At 37.2% G+C, this 21,216-nt stretch overlaps 1 protein-coding gene across 1 annotated transcript in view; it reads right to left on the reverse strand.

Annotated features, from left to right (window-relative positions):
* RIT2 (Ras like without CAAX 2) overlaps positions 1–21,216 on the reverse strand; it is a 172,498-nt gene that overhangs the window by 70,720 nt on the left and 80,562 nt on the right. The window contains exon 4 of the mRNA XM_041423568.1: positions 14,564–14,755. Within this exon, the coding sequence (XP_041279502.1) occupies positions 14,564–14,755 (192 nt within the window). The remainder of the gene's footprint in view (positions 1–14,563; positions 14,756–21,216) is intronic.

A 21,216-nucleotide genomic window follows, 5' to 3' on the forward strand; every position in this document is an offset into this window, starting at 1 on the left:
TTGTATTTTTGGGGGATCCAAGGCTCAGGCACTTCCTGAATTAGGAATGTCATGTTTTCCTTTAATACTCCTTGCATAAATGGTTGAATTGCTTTTTTAACCCATTAAAATGTCTTTTATGTTTGCGATTTCTACATCAATGAGTTCCATAGTTTAGTTGCTTACTCGGAAGGAAAGAATTTTCATTTTTTTAACATATACTTAATCAATTAATTCCCCCTCCAATCTTGTATTTTTAAGAACAATGTATATTCTTTATATTAAAAATATTGAGAATTAAACTTCTAAATATATTGATAATTGTTCTTAAACCTCATCATTTTTAACTGTCATTTTTACTACCCAAAATAGAGTTAAATATTTACCAAAAGAGTTAAATAGAATGCCTATAATCTTTCTGTCCAGACATTGATGGTTCTGTTTCAAAAAAGGAATATCTCTATGTACCTGGACTTAAAAAGGTAACCATTTTTTATTTTTCACCATTTATTCCTACCTTTGTTAGTTCTTCTTTTTCACATTTAGTAACATGTGATATATTTTCCTTCAATTTTGTTTTTTTTCCCCATAAAACTATTTGGAAGTTTATGAAACTTATGGCCATAATCCTGTTCCTTGTATGTTTGTTGACTTAATCTGTCAGGCACAAGTTACCTTTCTGAAAGCCACTACAACTTTTGCCAGTAAAATTATATTTATTCACATACTTTTTATTCCTATTTATTCATGTTTATCAATATATTTGTTATTCTTGCTCTTTCTTGTAGTAGATATGAATTTGCTCACTAGAACTCAGGTTTACTGATGTTCAGCTCCCTGGACTCTTCTGCATGTGCTATCTTCCATTTCCCTGTTGCTGATTCCATTTTAAGCACAGTTAATAGTTCAGCGATTTTATACTTGAACTCTTTTGGAACTCTTGGGTGAATACCATCTGTTCCTGATGATTTGTTAGCAGATTTATTATCAGTTAGTTGTAAAACCTCTCCTTTCTAGCATTTTTATAAGCTGCCCAAGTATTGAATTTAGAAAGCCAACTAAAGAAACCTCAAACTTAAAGTCCCAATTCCAAATTTTGGGAAGCTTATGTTCTGACTGCAGATCTTCTATACCAATTACTCCTACCTTGATATAAATAACAAACTAAACTTTATTTTATTACACCATTTTTTTAGTATTAAGCACCCACATTTCTGTCATTCAAAGCAACCTCAGCATTCTCTGTCTTTCCTGTGATTGTTCAGAATAAAATACCACAAAATCCTGTCATTTAGGTGCATTATTCTTCAAGATAAAACCACAGATATTGAAGCAGGTAAAGGCAGAGCATTAAGGTCTGACTTTGCTCAGACTGTAGAATTTCAATGAGAAGAACACACGGGAGAAAAAAGGATATAATATAGGCACTTTTGATACTTCCATCACTACAGAAAAGCGGAGATAACCTAAATTATCCATTTTCAATCACTACCTAGACAAATAAAACCATGCACTGAAGAAACTGAAGGCTTAAAACATTTAAGTGGATAATGGCCTTATGGGGTTTCTGAGTAACAGCTCATTACATAATTTCAGATAGCAGGGTAGGGGTTTCTTTTCCATTCCATTTGATTCATGACATTGTGTTAATTTTCTGTGTAAATACCACATTTTTTTACAGAAGTATTTTCTCCTGAAGATTTCAATACCATGAAAGTTTGCTGTTTCTTTATATTTTTATTTTTTGAAGGAAAACACTCATTTCAATCCTATATTACTTTATTGAGGAACAATTCTGAAGAACAGCAGACTATCTAGTCACAAATTTAAGGTATTTGCTGATTATAAAAAATGAAGATTTCTGCATTACTGTGTAATTTTGACATAACAACAAGCCTTTAACTTTATTGCACAAGTAGAATGAAACAGATTCCCATTGGAACTATTCCACTGTTTTTTATGAGTTTTTTTTTTTCATTATCTTCAGTTTCCCTGATGGCCTTTTTACCTGTGCTCCATAAAAACCAATTTCTCTTTTGCAGACGTTCCATATTGAAAATGTCAGGCAATCGGGACAAATATAAAATTATTTTTTTATATTATAGGGATTTAAAATTAGTCAAAGCAGTATTTTTTGCATGTGTGTGAGTTAAATTTAAATGAAATAAAAGTCGCCAGGTTGACAGCAGTGGAAAGCATGTCAGTCTTTCTGTTCACAGAACAATGGTACAAACAGTGGGAGATTCTCCAGCAAGTTCTGAAAAATTAATTGTGCCTAGATAGACATATTTTGGCATAAAGAAAAATACAGTTATTATTAATGTGAATTTCTTCACTCCTATTACTAAGAATGTCAGGAAAGATTTTCAGAATAGAGGAAAAAGGCACTTTTACCACTGTGCCTCATCTCACCAAGGCTTTGTGCTCCAGTTTCCACAGTGAGTGAAGAACAAGTAACACTGCATACAACAAAATTTTAACCCAGAAATTTAGTAAGCTCAGTCGAGGTTTTTAATCTAGGAATTATCTTTACACAAAATTATTTTACCCAAAATTCCATCCCAACAAAAAAAAAAAAAAAAGGACCTAGGTGTATGCTTTAAATAAGGAAAAGCAGTAATTAATGAACTGCTATCTGTAAACCACTTGCACATTTCTTTCTGTTCACAAATAAGGTTAATCAAACAAGGTTAAAACCCTAGCAAGAGCAAAGATATCTGATAGTGAAAAACTTTCCGTCTCAAAATACAGGAGTATATTAGCATTAAATCCCTTAAAATTCTTATATCACACTTGGGGAATCAAGAATTTTTTCCAGACACCAGCATGTCCGAGGTGGTGATGTTTCCCAAAGGTCTTTCAGGCTTCAGGGTCACTGATCACCAAGTGTTGCTGACCCATCTATGATCTCTTTAACTCTACCATTCTTTTGTTTGTTTGGTTTGGATTTTTTTGTTTGTTTGTTTTATTTTGGTTTGGTTTTGGTGTTTTGTTTTGGTTTTGGGGGTTTTTTTGGTGTTTTGGTGAGAGCTTGTTTGTTTCCTGGCAGATCTCAGGGATTCTCAGCATTGCAGATCCTCAAAATCAAACAAAACCAAATCTCAAGTTCTAACGCCCTCCTGGTTTTGAGAGCATTGTAATACTGAAAAGGTTACCTGCCATCACCAGTCATCTTGTAGTCGCGGGAAATCATCAGTGAAATCATCTCATTCACTTTAGAGGGGAGAGAAAAATGGGGTTAAAAGTGAGTACAGCTTCTCCATGAGCAGCATTTCTTCAGTGGGTGACACTGGGAAATAAGCCACACTGCTCTGTTCCCCAATCCAGCCAGAGGCCACAGGTCTGGAGAGTGCTCAATGTGTATTCCACTCCAAGGAAAACATACATCATCTCCACTTTATCTTTCAGCCTCCTTTTTTTCTATTTCCTTCTTTGACTACACAAGACACACAAATGCCTTCAATCTCCCCCTGACCTCTAACAAATAACCTATTAATAAAAACAATTAGGAAAAAAGATCTATATTTTTAATTAAGTGGAGCAAATCCACGCAGTTTCCTTCACACAGGAAGAAAGAGAGCAAAAGAGATCAGAGGGATGCCACCTGACAACCACATTCCTTCATCAGCTCAGAATGAGTGAAAATGCCTGGATAACTCTGAGGATCTGAGCATTCCTTTCAGCCTGACCACCTGCACTCAGCATAATCTTGGGGTTTGGCATCAGTGAAAAATATTCCAGAACTTGGTGACAGTAGCTGATGTGGAGTTTAAATTAGTTGCCAGGAAGTTTTCAAACAATGATCCTAAGGTCACAAAGATTAGTCTGTAGTTTAAGCAGCCCCAGACTATACACATCTGGCATAATATCATTCAGATTTTAGAACAAGCTGGGTGGAAAACTGAGGAAACCAACCACCTTATGCTTCCTCAAAAAAAATTCTAAGATGTAGAAATAAATGGAACCTAGGGATCCAAGGCATTTTTTTTTTTAAGCCAAGACAATTAGTCACATCATTATGTTAATCTCCACCACCTCAAAGAAAATGTAAAGTGAATTCAAAATTTCAGTGTTGAACTATTTATGACAGGAATACCCCGGAGTGGCCCATGTGCTGATGAATATCCTGTACTGAGCACAATGTTGGTGTTAAAGGACGGTGTTAAAACATGCAGACAGACACAAGCACACAGAAAACTCTGAATATGTGTGTCAGCGCTTGTACCAGATGACTGAAAAAAATTAACAAGACATATTTTTCTCCTTATTAACATTTTTTAATTGTAGTCAGTGGGAAAAGTTGCATAGATGGAAACAGACAAAAAGAACATTTCCTGAGTGACAGAGGAAATAAATACACTAATGGTAGAGGGGCGGTCCATCCTTTTCTTCTTTCAGAAGCAATGTTCATCAGGAGAAGGTGGATGGAGATACTAAGCTATATCAAACCCCATACAGACTAATTTCAAATAAACAGCACACCATACCTGGACTCCCAGACAGGCTCTGGAGTCCTGATCAGCAAAACTATCTGATCAGTAATGTAAATGACTAACACTGAAACCCAAATTTTGATGTTTTATAGACATTTAACATCTTGAGTTTCAAGTGCGATAATGTGCTTTAATACCTTTTTAAAATAGGTGATTTCCTGGATCTTGAAATAACTGTGTTGCATCAAACAATTTATTCAGAGGTTTGGAAGCTGCCATTTTAATATAGATTTTATATAGTAACATTTGGATACTGGGGATGAGGTATTAACACATGATTTCTCCTTGATTTACTTTTTTGTACTGTGGTTTTGAGAGGCGGAAGGGATAAGGGACTTTTTTAAAATTTTTGTTTTCATGACTGCACAACTTAAACAATGTCACACTGTGTGAAATTAAAGTTGCTATTCTTAGGCATGTTGTTAGATATGATTAAAAACAAATCTCTCTGACTTCCTAACTCATCTGGGAAAAAAAAAAAGTGAGTCATTAAGACGATAACACAAGCAAAACTTAAAAAATCAAAGATGATTAAACTGATTAATCTTCATTTCTTTAAATGCTAGGTCATGCTCTTATTATTAATAACACCATAATGAGCTGTAATTAAATTCTGGCAAAATTTCTACTTTCAAGTAGTTTGACCTCCTACTGCAAAAAAAACATAGGAAGCTATCCTTGTTCCCAGAAATTCACATTTTTGTACAAACAACCCTCTCTGTAAATATGGTTGTCTATATTAATATGCTACTTTGCAAAGGTATTTTTATTTTTACAAAGTTGCTCTTTACTGTCTCACTTTCAGGACACCATCTTCACTCAATTAAATTGAAGAAAACCTTGCATTAGTTCCACCCTAATTAAGCATATGCTCAAACAGTTTCCTGAATTAGAACTGTACTAAAAAACATGTAAGGGCTGGGCTGAAATCTTGATTCTGTTGCTGTAAAAACAGCAACAAGTATGTAAAGTTTGCATCCTTTACATGTGTGCCCACGTGGGGAAAATGATGGATAAATTCTGAGGTAATGGTGATTCCAGCTTGGAAGTGCTGTGGTGTGTTCCTGACTCTTTGTCCTCTGTGTTAACAACAGGTTGATGCCTGGCTTGTACACAGTGCTCAAGAACAAGATTCACAGGGAAATGAAGGTTTCGGCAAATACATGGAAAATTAATAAAATTGCATTTTCACTCAGCCCTGGAGCAGGGAAAAAAGTCAAGTGAGAGCCACACACACCTTGCTGTGCTGGTGAAAAATGAGCTATTGGAATCCTTCAGAGATGATGAGCTTTCTCCAAAGTTGTCCTGGTTTCATCTAAAGTAGAGTTAATTTTCTTTTTAGTAGCAGGTACAGTGCTGTGTTTTGAATCTAAAGTGAGAATAATGTTGTGAACACAGTGAAATTTTAGTTGTTGCTCAGCAGTGCTCACTTCAGGCAAGGACTTTTTAATGTCCAATGTTCTGCCCATGAGCAGGTGCAGAAAAAGCCAGGAGAAAGCATGGTCAGGAAATCTGCCCCAAACTGGCCAATGGGGTACTCCATTACTACATACCATGGAATGCAATGCCCAGGACATAAACTGGGGGTCTGGCCAGGAGCTGCCTGTTTCTGTTTGGGGACACACTGAACATCAGTCAGTGGGTGGTGGACATCACTTGTTTCTCTTAGGCTTTGTTCCTCCCTCTGTCTGTTTTTCACTATTATTTTCATTAATATAATTTTTAAAGGTTTTTTTTTTCCAATTGTTAGTGATTTTTTCCTTTTTTTTTTTTTTTTTTTTTTCCTTTTGTTTTCTTTTAAATTTTCCTCCCAACTAGCAGCAGAGGAGAATAACTGAGTGGCTGCATGGTACTTAGCCACTGGCTGGAGTTAAACCACAAGAAATATCCAGCACAGGCATCTGTACAGGCTCCTGACTGAACACAAGCCACCCAAAAAATGATGTAACTGTAACCAACACCTTTCCCCCTGAGGAATTCTAAGGAAAGCTGCAGCACCCTGAACCCTCTTACAGTCAAACCCTACACTCCTCCAGCCCTGCAGGAGTTTTGTGTGGAAGTTTTTTAATGTGACTCGCTTGCTTTAGTTACAAAGAAAGGTCCTGCTGGCATGACTGCCATATGAAAACCTTCACAAAGAGTCAATCTGGTTAATTTGCAGGACAGGCAGACAAATCTCAGCCCAAGTTCACCTTGAGGAGTAACCTCTGTCAGTAAGGCAAGAGGTGGGAGAGCCTCTCTGTACCTTCACACCTCTCCTCCCAAGTGTTCTCCCAATGAAGTTCTCCCATGCCAAGTCATGATTCAGCACACGGGGGGGACCAAAAATCTCTGAGGCGGATGGTGAAGTTAAAGCAGGTGGAGATAAGAAGAACTGTGAGCCTTTCAAAACAATATAAATTTTGCTGCTGTTTAATATCCCCAGCAGTGAAGTGACCTTGCAACACCCTCCCCTGTGTATACTCCTGGCTACACATCCTGCTTTGTCCTGCTTCACCTACAAGCAATTAGCTGTCTTTGGTTTTATCTCTGAATATCCAGGTTTTACATTATAAACATTTTATTATCTGCAGTGCAGCTATTGTTTTGCTGTTGTTTCTTCTCCTACAGAGCAGCTTGTTATCTGCATCTTAGTCCCCTTCAAATGTCTTCTGCTCCATGTTGAAGGAATTACAGGACTTACTGAGTAGTTCACTAGAGGTTAACACAATTATAAATTGAGAAATGAGCCAACAGTTTCATTACAATTGTCTGTGTGTCTGATGGCATTTATTGCTGCCTGGGTAATGTGAAGCTGTGGTTTGGGGGAAGTTGTGGAAACATGAAAGCATTGTTATGACAGGAGGTAATCTCTGTATAAATGAATATTTGCTAAGGACACTTGTTAATGATAGAATTTCCTTACAAAAGATTACAGCTGCCAAATTTTCTACTACAATTGCATTGACCTGAAAAACCACACATCCTTTTTCTTTTTCTTTTTCTTTTTCTTTTTCTTTTTCTTTTTCTTTTTCTTTTTCTTTTTCTTTTTCTTTTTCTTTTTCTTTTTCTTTTTCTTTTTTCTTTCTTTTCTCTCTCTTTCTTTCCCTCTTTTTTTCTTTCTTTCTCTGTCAGAAGGTAAAATGCTACATTCTTTTTTTAAAACTGTGTGAGAAAGACTACTTAGGACAGTGACCAACATAAAAGAAATGTTGAAAAATCAAAATCAATTGCAAGTAAATAGAAATCAGACTCGTAGAAGAACATGACAGAATTCAGATAGACATTTTGATAATGCAAGAAAATGATTATTCAAAGGTCTGACAGTTTTCTAGGATTATAAAACACCATGACAACTTCAGTAGTTTTAATTCCAAATATTCAGACAACTGTCATAGCTCCATCAAAACAGCAAAAATGGCTTATATTGTACAGGATTTGAAGCTCAAACAAAGAATGTGATGTGATATCATGTGAGAAGGAAATATGTAGGCAAGAGCATGTAACTGATGATGGCAACTCCTTACAAATGCAATTAATTTTCATCAGACACTGATGGAATATAGGACTATGTGAATATCCATGGGAAATGAACAATCAAATGGAATCAAAATGGATGAAAGAATGAATTAAAAATTCAATAAAAAATTCAAATAAATACAACCCTAGAATCACTGAGGCTGGAAAAGGCCTCTAAGGCCATTGATCCAACCGTTCCGCAGCACTGCCAAGGCCACCACTGCCCATGTCCCAAGTGCCACATCCACACAGCTTTTAAATCCCTCCAGGGATGAGGATTCCACCACTGCCCTGGGCAGCTGTGACAGGTCTGGACAGCCCTTTCCACAAAGAAATCTTTTCCTGATGTCCAAGCTGAGCCTCCCCTGGCCCAGCCTGAGGCCGTTCCCTCTCCTCCTGTCCCTGTTCCTGGGAGCAGAGCCCAAACCCCCTGGCTGTCCCCTCCTGTCAGGAGCTGTGCAGAGCCACAAGGTCCCCCCTGAGCCTCCTTTTCTCCAGGCTCAGCCCCTTCCCAGCTCCCTCAGCCTCTCCTGGGCCTCCAGCCCCTTCCCAGCTCCTTCAGCTGCTGCTCATCAGACCTGTGCTCCATACCCTTCCCTAGCTCCCCTTTTCTGGACATTACATATTTTTGAAGAATTTGCTCTTCTGTGCCATATTCTCCTCAGGACTTTTTCCATTAGATTTCCATTATGGTTTTGTAGTTGTTGTCTAGGATATTGTTTATTCAAAAATCAAAGAAAAGATGAGTGCCTGGTTCAGAAGTACAGTCTGTAGTTAGCAGCAGCAAAAACAGAATGAATCAGTAAGTTTAGATCCTAAACTGAAAATATGTCAGAAACAATTTTATAAGTTTTCATCTCACCAAAACACCACCACAAAAAGGCAAAGAAGATGGCTGTCTGAGCTTCCCTCTGCTGTCAGCAGCAAGACAGACTTCTTCCCAGGCAGATACATCTCATTTTATGAGACACTTCTATGACATGTGATAAATCCTGGTTTTCTGCATGGATTTTATAGAGAGTCTATCCAAGTCATTTAATCTCACCATTTACAATGTCTGTAATTAACACAAATGTATACTATATGTTGTTAATAAGCAGCAAAAAACACATTTCCCTTGACTTGCAGTTCAGCTTCAAAAGGAAAATTGAAACCTTTAATTCTTTGTGTAGGGCATTGCTCTGAATAATGGGAAGCAAGTCTGTCTTCAGTAGAGACACTTCTACCTACCTTACATTTAATGTTTTCAAGAGAAAGTGGAGCTGCTGGTGTTGAAATATAGACACAAATTTCAAAGGAGTTTTAATCCCAAAAGAAACAGAATTTAGCCTGATGCTAAGGTAAGAAATTCATAATACTTCAGACTCATGATTCATAATATGAGTAAGGGAGCATCTAGTAAACAGTGCTTCATAGTCATGCACTGAAAAATAAAAATAAAAGTAAAATATAATATCTTATTCTTGAAGTATTTTCAGTGCCTCAACCAGGCACCAGAAGGTACAAACAGACAATTTTTGATATATATATATACCAAAAAGTTACTCACACAGAACAAACAAAATGGAAACAAGTTTTTAAGAAAATAAAGCTAAACAAAAACAAAGCTAAGCAAAACAAAACAAAACAAAACAAAAAAATTTTGTCTGTCTCAGACTCAGCTGCTATTTCAAGGTTTGAGAAGCATGAAAATAGAGCAACTGTCAAAATGAAAATCTAAAAGTTGACATTCACATTGTGTGATAACCAGTCAGCCTATCTTAAGCAAAATACAGAATAAAATCTCATTAAAATGAGAATATTCAGCTGGTTCTGATCAGGAAAACATACTATAATCCTGATTTGAGAATTATTTTCTGGTATAATGAAATTTCAGGGAAAAAAAATACAGTGAAACCTCTGTAATACATTTGCACTCTGAATAATATATTGCTCCGTGTTAAATCATAGAATCACAGAACCACAGAATGGTTTGGTTTGGAAGGGGCCCTGAAGACCACTATTTTCCTCCCCCTGCCATGGGCAGGGACACCTTCCATTGTCCCAGGCTGCTCCAAGCCCCATTCAGCCTGGCCCTAAATAAACACTCCCAGGGATTCAGGGGCAGCCACAGCTTCTCTGGACAACCAGTGCCAGGACCTCACCACCCTCACAGGGAAGAATTTCTCCCTAACATCTGATCTAAACTGACTCTCACTTTCAACACACTCCCCATGCTGCACCACGACAGTTCTAGATGAAAAAAGGCAGATTTCATGTTGATTTTTTTTATTTCTGACTAAAGGAGGGGGTTGTAGAGGTAAATGCTTTCAAAGGCAGCACTCCTCTCAGATTTTTGTTCGTAGCCAGTACGACAGCTCATGGGTGGAAGGGTAAACAACTGCATAATTCTTTTCAGGAGCACAACCATACTGGCAAAACTAACAGCTTTGATGACAGGCTTCCCAGAGAGGCCAGGAGCTGGAAGAAACATGAGCTGCCCTCCTAACTTCAGGCAAAATGGGCATCATGTTATCCATGGACTGAACTGAGCCCACAGCTGATTCCTCTGGGGTCAAGAAAAAACAAATACAGGAAATGCTGCTCCATGAGGGCTGAGATATTTCTGCATGGCTTGAATTTCCAGAGGGGTTCTAACAAAACCCCTCTGGACAGAACTTTTTTGAGTTCAAAAAAGCTCCTAGAAAGAATGTTTTACAGCTCAGACTTATAGCACATTATTAAGAGGAACTTGAGTAGTCAGTTCCCCTATAAATTGCTCAATGTAATTAATATTTTGGAGTGGTTACTAGGTTAATGCTTTTGTATTAACCTAGTAATGTTAATACAACATTTCAGTAATGCCACAGTTCCTATTAATTTATTTTATATAAAGCTGCAATTTAACATTAGTATGGCACGAGCTTGAATAGTTTTAATGTGTTTTTTAAAGGTGAATATGTTCTAATTAGATGTCTGTTACACATGTTTTAAATACTAAGAATCAGGTGTTCATCTGGAGTAAAGAGACAAGGTGAAAGTATCATCATTACCTAAAGTGAAAATATCAGCGTTTTTGGACAGCTGGTTCTACATGTTTCTGAAAATCTGATGATAATTAAAGACATACAAGCATGAATTTACTGATCTAATGACTTCAGTGTTTGAAAACACTGAAATTAAAATGTTACCAAATCATTTAGTTCTGTATTTTTCTATCAAAGAGCTATGGAATAGAATGCATATAATACTTAAGGGTTTCTTAGAGCAATGGCTGAAAAATCAGGGAATTGACACAGATGAATGTTCCAGGCCAGGTTGGATGGGACTTGTAGCAACCTGGTCTAGTGAAAGGTGCTCCTGCCTATGGCAGAGAGGCTGTAATGAGGTGAGCTTTGAAGTCCCTTCCAATACAAACCATTCCATGATGCTATGAATGCCTAAGCATTAATGGCTTTTCAGTGAGGGAAGGAAGGTGCCTTGCCATCACATAAACATCAAGATAATGATTTACTCTCTTTTCCACCCAGTTTTTGCACAATTTTTTCCATGTTGCTCAGAGAAAATTTAAAGTGCTTATTCTTTAGGCTGGTGAATATAACTAAAACTTGCTTTAAGAACGAGTAGGAAAAAAACCATTTCTTAGGACATGAAAAATCACATGCACACATAAAGATTATAATTTCACTGAAGCCATCATAAAATAAAAATATCATTAAAAATAATTAACTCATTGTTCTTTTCTTTTTCAGCAGTGTTTCACTTAAGTCACAATTTTAACTGCAGATTAGGTTTTTTTCTTGTAGTACTGTTGATAGATTTGAAGAAAGCAGCATACATCATTATCTATACAGCATGGGGATTCACATTTCAAACAACAGCTTTGTCTCGCCAAGCCACTACAGCCCATCTAATTGTTGCAGAATTGCCATTAAATGGAAATGATGCCTAGGAATGTTGAACTTAATGTTATGTCCTGAAATAACATTAATAACATTACAGTTATTTTAATGAAATTCATAGGAGAAAAATGTCATTAAAGAAAGCAACAATATTATCCCTGGTGCCCTAGTCAAATTCCAAGCTGGCTGATTGCATTCTGACACCTACTATTTTTCAGCTGTTTGAATTTGGTGTGCTTGTGTACCTCCCTGTTTGTTCACTGATATGTTAATGCCCTACATCACCAGCTCATTGCTGCCTGTCACTCCAGAGTTAGTTGGCTGTCACTCTTGAAGGCCCAAATGCTTTTAATGAAGCTGTAACCATAGTGCATGACCTTGAAAAGATCCCTTTCAATCTACCTTCCCAGGGTTCGTCCAGTTACTTAGATATTGCTTAACCTTACAAGTGAGCATAGATAAAACTTATTTCAGTGTGTGTTAAACGTACAGCACAGCCTCATGTCCCAGTTCTGAAATAAAGAAACACTAGAGAGCATTAATATGTGCTTAAAGCTGGGCACAGAAGTGTCTTTAGGCACACTGGGGCTTCACTTTAGGTCAGGAAGCTACTTAGAGCAGTATCTGCTCATCACCCCCACTTAACCTGGATTTGCTTTGAATTGTGGAGTGGATGAAATTAAAGTGAAGATAAATTCTAGGAGCACAACTTACACAACTCAGCACTAATTAATTATGCAAACAACATTCAAGGAGTAGAGGTAGTCAAAATTTCAAAATAATATCCAAAAATATAAACTCTATAAAAAGTTGCTTTTCAGTTGCATTTCTTTACTGTTGATTCTAATACTTGCTAATGGACACATAGTCATATTCAAAGGCTATATTTAAAGGAGCAGATCTGCTTTACACTGCCTTACTAGTCTTTGACTTAAGGGCCAAAATCTGGATTGCAGTACTTGAGAAAACCCTTCTGACACTGCCAAATGTGTTGGCATTAGTAGAGGGCTTGTGAAGGGAAAGCATTCTGAAGGCCTAAATTCTGTTTCATTGAAACTTTTTAAAATCTAAGACCACAATTTGGATTTTATTTGTTCACATATTCAGGCAAAATCATCAGTGGTGACTTCAGAGAATAGTTTTTAGTCTGTTTATCACACCCCACAGGCTCAATTTCTAGCATTATTCCCAAAAGCCTGCCCGTGCCCCATAATCTAAAATGCTCCAGGTGAAATCCAATCCAGACATTCATGTACAGTAATTTTCCTGTTTGTGAGAGCAGACAAGGTCACCAAGGAGCATGTAAAAGCATTTAAACCAGGCATATATTTTTACATATGTTGACAGTGATTAAAATATAAAAGTTCAACAAAAGCTGAGATCAGAAAGAGATAGTGGCAAAGATCGGTGGAAGAGTGTCTTCATACCAATGAGGAAAGAGTGCAATGCTGAAACCTCATCTAAGGGTAGCTGTAGGTAATCAATTGTATCCTGCTTTAGGATCAAGTGAATGTCCAGTTCTCTCATCAAAAAAACTGAACCCACACCCTTTCCCAAAGGCTCATCCCTCCCCTTCTGTTCTGGCACCCTTGTTTGTAGCCCCTGTTAAACGGCAGCTGGATTGTCCCCACTAGGGTTTTGTCACAGCCTGATTTGGGGAGGAAGCCAATGATCTGGAAAACAGATGTGAACTTTCAAATGTACATAATCAGATCTTTAAGACTAATTTCAGGCTCACTGCTTTGGATTTTCTTCAGGCAGAATAAAGAAGACAATGAAATGGGGACAATGACAGGATAAGTGGAAAAGAGTAGATAGGATTGGTGAGCACAGATGCTAATGAACCAAAAAACCACCATTTTGTTTAAGTGTTACGTATGTCTTCACAGAAGTCAGATATTTGAAAGCAGTTCTAGTTGTAGATACTTTCTGTTCAGTACCAGGTCACAACCAAGCCATTCTAATGATCTCACTCTAGCTCACCTGTACAAACAGTACTGGTAAGGAAGTAAGGAAGGAGAAGAGAGGAAGCAAAAGGAAAAAAAGTGAGCAAAGATTATTAAAGACATTGAGAGAGCCACAGTCATTGACCTTGTAGTTGAAAAAATTCTGTTTCTCTATGGATTGTGGTAGCTGAAATCTTGTATACAGATCAAAGTGAATTCAGTTCTTGCATATCTCCTTTTTACCTGAACACTGATAGCACAGTCACTGGATCTTCAGGCAAATGTAGTCTCATATATATATATATATTTATTTTTTTTTTTACTTTTTTTTTTTCTTTTCAGTCTGAGGTCGAAAAATCTTTACTCAAATCTAGTACGTTTGAGGAAAAAAGAAACCTCTGTTTAATGGCTGGCCGTGTCAAAGAAACCATAGGTATTTTCCCACAAAGGTCCTGATTGAAACTCTTTCTATCTTATATATATATATATATTCAACATATTCATATATATTTACATTCATACAGTAGTCAAAGTTTTTAAAGTAAAAACAGAGAAAGTTTAGATGTGATTTGCCAAGGCTGCTTCAAGTTCCACAGCATATGAATGAAAGGCACCACGAAGACTTTAATTCATTACAAGTTTCTCGCTCTTTGATTAAACCTCTTCTTGTGCTAATAATTCTCAGTAGCACTGCACAACATATGCTGCAGAAACCCCTGAGGCAGCCAAGCAAAACCAAGCCAAAACCAGCAGAGAAGCCTCTTACCTGTCTGAACTCCTCAAGGTCTATTTTGTTTCCCACCAGCACCACGGGGATGTCGTAGGTGTGCCGGACGCGATAAATGAGCTCCTTAAACTCCGCTGCTTCTTGAAAGGATTGGCGGTCTGTGATGGAGTAGCAGATAATGAAGCCTTCTCCACCTCGCATATACTGGTCCCTCATGGCTGTGAACTCTGCCTGCAGGACAGGAAGAACACTCTCAGTAATTTGGCAAACAAAATTATCCATCTGTAAATAACGAACTTGCAGAAAACTTCCCCAGTTCCCTGCATAAATTCACATTGCTTGTTTTGCCCTTGTAAACACAGCTTGCTGAAATTTGTGCACCCTTCTGGGTTCATCAACCCTAATAATAAGGATTTCTCTTAGGGCTTTTTTTCTTAAGTTCCCATCAAGGGAGCTCTGTCGTCTAAGAATATTAAGTTATTTTGCATGTGTCAGCATATAGAAAACACTGTCTCGTGAATTACCAGAAATGTCTTCAGTGCTGCCAGTACAAACAGATGACTTGCAACAGAATTAATATTAACAGATGTAAAAAAATCTACATTACTACCTAGGAACTGGAGACAGGTACAAATTCCTTATTAGGCACTCAATTCAAAAGCTCAGTAATATAAAAAAGACAACAGTACCTAACAAAACAGGGATCCAGTCTGCAAAAAGTTCTACTTTTTTAAAAAGTCTTAGAAAAGATGGAAGTTTCACTTCAGTGTGGAGTAACACCATTAAATGAGAATGAATGATTTTAAACAGTGCAAGATTTGGTCCCATTTCCTTCTCCCACATTTTTCTCATTTTATGTTTATTGTCATGACAATGCTTCTTGTTGCTGGTATTTTATTTTCAGAAGCTTTTAATAACTGCCACATTGTACAAAAAAATCAAGATTTAGTTTTCAAAAACTAGTCTTAGGCACTGTGGCTTGAGAATATGTTTTAAAGCCAATATCTTTCACAAGTTTGTTTGTTTTTTCTTGATCACAGCCCAGAATAACCCAATACCATGGCAACAGTCGGTCAGGATCAGAATCCTCCTGACAGAATCAGTTCTCCAGAGATATTAAGATGCAGGAAGGTCTGATAAAAAAGGAATGCACATATCAACATTGGACCACTTCTATGAGCAGCAGTATACAGCATAAAATCCTGTAATTTTTACTCTATTGAGAATTTAGGATTTTTTAAAACAGTTTAGTTTACATATATATATCCTCAGCCCTTGCTGAAAATTGAAGGGAAATAGATTTCTTATGCTCTTTTAAAAGTCTCAACCTTAAATCTCTCTCAATACTTGCTCATGTTGATTGACAATACTTGCTGTGAATAGACTTTCATGTTGACCATTATCATTTATTTATGATGTATCTTTTACCCAAGGGCTTTATATATCATCCAAAACATTTCACCTGCTGCAGGAATAAGTTCATCCAACTTCAAAATGGCAGACTAATAGGCAATTTAAGGGCAGGATTCTGCTTTGAGACTTACTCAGAATTTGAAAATCTCTGAATTATCACCCCATAGCACCCCAGGAGAGTTTATTAACTACTAAGCTACAAGAGGCAATGGGTCAGGTCATAATGTAGCCCATCCTTTGGAAACTGGATATGCAAGCAGTAGGGCAGCTGAACACTGAAGATATCAAACAGAAAGGATTCCTTACTCTGTGGTTTGGACAAGACACTGAACAGAGCTGTGTCTCTGTCCCCAGGTCTCTTCCAGCCATCTCCATTAGACAGCTACTAGATTAATAAATGATGCAATACAAAACTATACGTCAGATTCAAAGTCTCCAAGTTGAGAGCAGGGAGTGCTAATGACTAAACACAGTCACTAAATCCATTATCTGCTCTCAGAACCCAGGCTTCTACACCAGAACAAAGATCTCACTGCAGCCCCCCTCCCATGTGACCCTGATTTTCTCCTCTCTGCACCAGTCCCTTTGAACTCTTCTTTACCATTTTTAAGAGGGTAGTCCCCTTTATAGGAGAAACAGAACTAGTCCAGGATTTCTTCAGGCTGAGCAGGCAATGGAAGTCTTTAGTGAAGTTAAATTAGTGGATTAGGCTTCTGAATTTAGCTGGCTATGCAGCTGCACTCCACTAAGCTGTCTTTTAAAAAGTGGTAAACAACTCAATGCCATTAATGGACTATAGGCTGCTTCTAATGCTGGGAAAAGTTATACTATTCGTTATCTAATTAGCTATTTTTTGCACCTATTATTTATTTTAGAGGGTTTGTACTACTGAGTGGAGCTGATAGCTAAAAGTGCATGTTTTCACATAGAACCTAACATCCAGCCCAGATGACCTGTCTTCTTGCGTTAGAAATTTCATAAATCAACTACTGTACCATTGTATGACAGCTCTGCACAACCTTTTACAAAGAATGAGCTCTGTTTAAGTGAGGTGATCCACCTCTAGGAAGTGCTCAGAGCTTTGTACACTCATTTATAGCCATTTACGGCAAAACAGGAAGGAATTAGGTCACACATCCCTGTTTAAGTTACTCACAGTAAGTGATGTTCTGGAGCATGAGTACTCCCAGGATCACTCCCCAGGGATGCTTAATGGCTTTCCCTGACTGACAGGAGGCCCTGGGCTCCTAATTTCACACACTGAATCATTCCAAAGGGACAAAGTTCTCAGCTTTTAGGACTGACACTTTTGAGTGAGAATCATCTACCTACACATTCTGGTTCATGCCGGAGCAGAGTTAAAACTTTCAGGATAAGAATGAGTTTACCTATGCAATTTTTTATTATGACACATTATTACTGCTGATAAATTAGACTAAACAAGCAAAATACTTTAGCGTCATTTTTGAAATGATCCATTTTCAGAGGCATTAAATATTCTGTGCAAACTGGATTGAGGACATAGAATTGGCTTTCTGTTGTTAACACAGCTAGTCATTTCCATTGCAATCTTTTGATGTTGACATTTACTTCTCAGTTTTTTTCCCTTGGCAAGATTGTTGAGTACAAAGTCAAGGACTCCAAGATCAAACATAAACAAGCCTGTTTTGTTTTTTTTTTTTATTTCAAAAAAAGAGCGTTGTTTGGTTTTTTTTCCTTTTTACCAGGAACCTCAACATAATAATATATACTAAAAGAAAGAATAAATTTAATTACCAATAAATACACTAAAATCTTTGCAAATCTGCATGCATATTATACAAAAAAGACAAAGGACTAAGAAGAAATTACATCTCTTTGGTAATTTTTAAGTTCATGTCTTACTCCAGATTCCACTTTTTCATGTTTATCTACAGTAAGGAGAACTAAAACACAAGTTGACCTGGGTTTTGTGAATGGTCTGGTGTAGAGACAAAGCATAAGGTTTTACAGATTTTTCAGTGGCTTTATTTTTATATTTTGTCTGGTTCCCTTATCAAATAAGCTGTGCGTCTCTCACACTAACATCTTCTTTAATTGTTTCCTGCTATAAAAAGGACCGCTTAAAAATCATTCAGGAATAGTACTGGATACAAATTTCTACTCAATAAAGGGAAAATACAAAACATTCCCGAGTCAGTAAATGCCAAGGGGAAAAGAGAGAAGGTAATCACACCCCCTCAAAAGGAAATCAATTCTGAAAATTAAAGCGAAGATTTGTCATGCTTACAGCACTTTGCAGCTTGGCATCAATCTTGAGTACTCTCTTGTGTATTATGACTAAGACTTAACTGAAAAGTGTGGTAAAAACTCTTTTGAAACCAAATCATCATTCTTCTTAGGAGATGCGATACTTGAGAACAAGTATCAAGATTGGACAGAAACAAAACAAAATTTTTTCTAAAGTTGAAAGAAGGCAGCATAACTTTTTCCTTTTCTTTCTCCAGTATAAGTGAATGCAGAAAAAAAAAATTCCACTAATCCTCATAAGACTATATATTTCTACCTGTTGTTGAAGAACGCTGACAAGAAAATCTCTTGATGGTTAAGTTGCTCCTAGAGAGATGTCACATTTGCCTTTCTTCAGTGATCAGGCATCTGGCATGATTTTTCACAGGTATGAGAGCAGCCTCACAATGATATCGAGCAGCTTCCTCAACATGCTTGGATAGGTCTCATCCTGTGGTACCGAGCTGCCCACACCCAGCTTGATTCACTTCTCCCTTATTTATCCCCCTCTAAACTCTCCCTTCCCCAAACTTTTCTGGGAGGCATAAGAGCAGAGCTTGCCTCTGAGGATGGGGAGAGAGGAAGCCTTGAGTGTATTTGTAAATTCCATGTTCCTCATTGTTAGAACACTCATGTGCTCCAGCAGCAGCTTCACATTTTTCTTGACCACTGTGCAATTGCCAGTGTACCTGTAGAAACCTACCTCATTGCCTTTTAATCTTTCAAAATTCTTAATTCTAGCAACACTTTCTCTTTCATAATCCAATCCATTCACACTCAATAAATACTTCCCTACCTACACTTGGGAGAGTGTTCCTATTTCCACGTCTTGTTGTCCTGTATATTCTGGCTTTTTCTAGCAGCTTTTAAGAAAATAATTTAGCAAAAAGAAAATGCCTAACTTCTCTCCTTCATCTTGATTGATACTCTTTTATTTCATATTTCATTATGACCAAGAGATTTTTTTCATAAAAAACAATATTTTTAATTAATTTAAAAATCATATTATTATCATGGATATATAAATAGAACTTGTATATTGGGGGTTTTTTTATTAGAGATCAGAATATTTTCCAAGATCAGTATTTTAATGTGCCCAGAAGAGAAAACAAAGTAATTGAGCAATAAAGTCACACTACACTGAGATACCTTGATCTTTATGAAGGGTTTGTCTATGTATTATCATCAAACATTAGTCTGGGTCTCATGGTCAGCTCAGGACAGCCCTGCCTTGCTGACCAAAAGAATCTAGAATGATGTATAATAAAGTTCAGCAAAGCCAGTTTGTTTCTTTGCTGTTTCCTAAGTATTTCCTCTTTAACAATGCTGGAGAAGGAGTGCTGGGTTAGAAAATCTTTTATGCAACTTGGTACAGAAGGTGTTTAGAGGCACTTTACATCAGCAGAGCTCTGAAGTGAAGCCGTTTCTCCCAGATCCCCATGTTGCCCATAGCTAAGGAGATGGCTTTGACAGCCCCAAAAAGGATAAAAGAGAAAGAAGAAGAACCACAAAAAACCCCAAACAAACAAACAACAAAAAAAAAACACCCCAAAAATAAAAGACAAGGCAGTGAGCAGAGGGTCACCATTCCTGCCCCTCTTTTTCCTTGTGTGGTGATGTGTTTGAGCAGTAAACACAGCTTGCAAGTGCAGTCCTTCCCCACAATCCTCAGAAGTGTGGTGCTTAGAAATTTAAAGATGAGGCACCTCCGAAGCAAAGGTGTCATGTTTTTCAAAGTACACACACTCTCCACACATTTTGATGTCTGTTCTGGTTTTTTTTTATGATCTTGGCTTGTATCTCTGGAAGAGGTCAGAGCCTCCCCAGGGAGGCCAGCCTCACAGTTTGAAGAACGTCACTTTCTATATCTTCTTGTCTTATGTTCTGCTTGACTTTAGAACCAGGAATATGCTAACAGATGTTCTTAATCAAAACTGTCTCCCTGATTACCACAGGGGTCATTCTTGTTATAAACTGGGTTTTTTTTCATATTTGTAGTGAACACTTGAGGGGTGGGATATATTCTTGCAAACAGGTGGGATACTGTTCATCTATGGCAAAAAAAAAAAAAAAAAAAAAAAAAAAAAAAAAAAAAAAAAAAAAAAAAAAAAAGGCAAAATGAAGAAAAAAGACACAGGGAGGGGAAAAAATCTTCAGATAGTGAGAGAAGAAAAAAAAAACAACAAAAAACACATTAAACTTCATTGTTCACTCAGAATTTTCTTATTAAAAGCAAGTTGAAAATTTTGTTTGTCTCCAGAAATTTTTTGCTGGTACGGTACAATATTACATTTTAGCAGCAAATCCTTTTTAAAGCCAAAAAGCAAACCCTCCATCTCTCTCTGTTAGTAAGTTCTCTTACACACATAAGCATCACAGCTGACTATGTCAGGATTACATATCATCCACCTGGCACTGCTTGTCATAAATTGTGCTTTTCTTTTACCTCTTGAAATAGATTTGTCTAATGAAAGTACACTGGTGAGAAGTGCTGTGATAATTATCTGGTTTTCATGGATTTTTAGTGCGTTTTTTTGTGAGCAGAGGAGGGGGCAAAACCAAATATTTTTTAAAAGCTTGTAATAGCAAGCAGCAAAAAACCTGCAGCAGTTACATTTTGAATAAGAAAACATCCAGGTGAGATGTTAGCTGGATATTATATCATATAAACATCACAATACCAGTATTAATATAGATGTAAAAAGCTTTATTAAATGTGCTTTCTGCCTCCTGAAGAGGTAGTCAGGTATTCTAAATTTAGAATAATCTCTTTATTTAGTCTTCAAGTCCCTCTCTCTACAGTCATTAGAGAGATAAAACTGACTCCAGAGAGTAACTCAACCCACCCTCACCCTTAGGGGAGTGTTTAAGATGCCAGGGGTGATTTTCTTTTGTACCTCTCTCACTTCCTTGACAGAGACTAAATAGAGAGCCCTGCTTCTGATGTCCACAATATCAGCCAGGCCCTGCCCACTCATACCCTTCATGCATTTGGATGATAAGGCTACTCC

This window comes from Onychostruthus taczanowskii, unplaced genomic scaffold (assembly GCF_017590055.1).
Source record: "Onychostruthus taczanowskii isolate IOZ18803 unplaced genomic scaffold, ASM1759005v1 scaffold79, whole genome shotgun sequence".
Taxonomy (NCBI): domain Eukaryota; kingdom Metazoa; phylum Chordata; class Aves; order Passeriformes; family Passeridae; genus Onychostruthus; species Onychostruthus taczanowskii.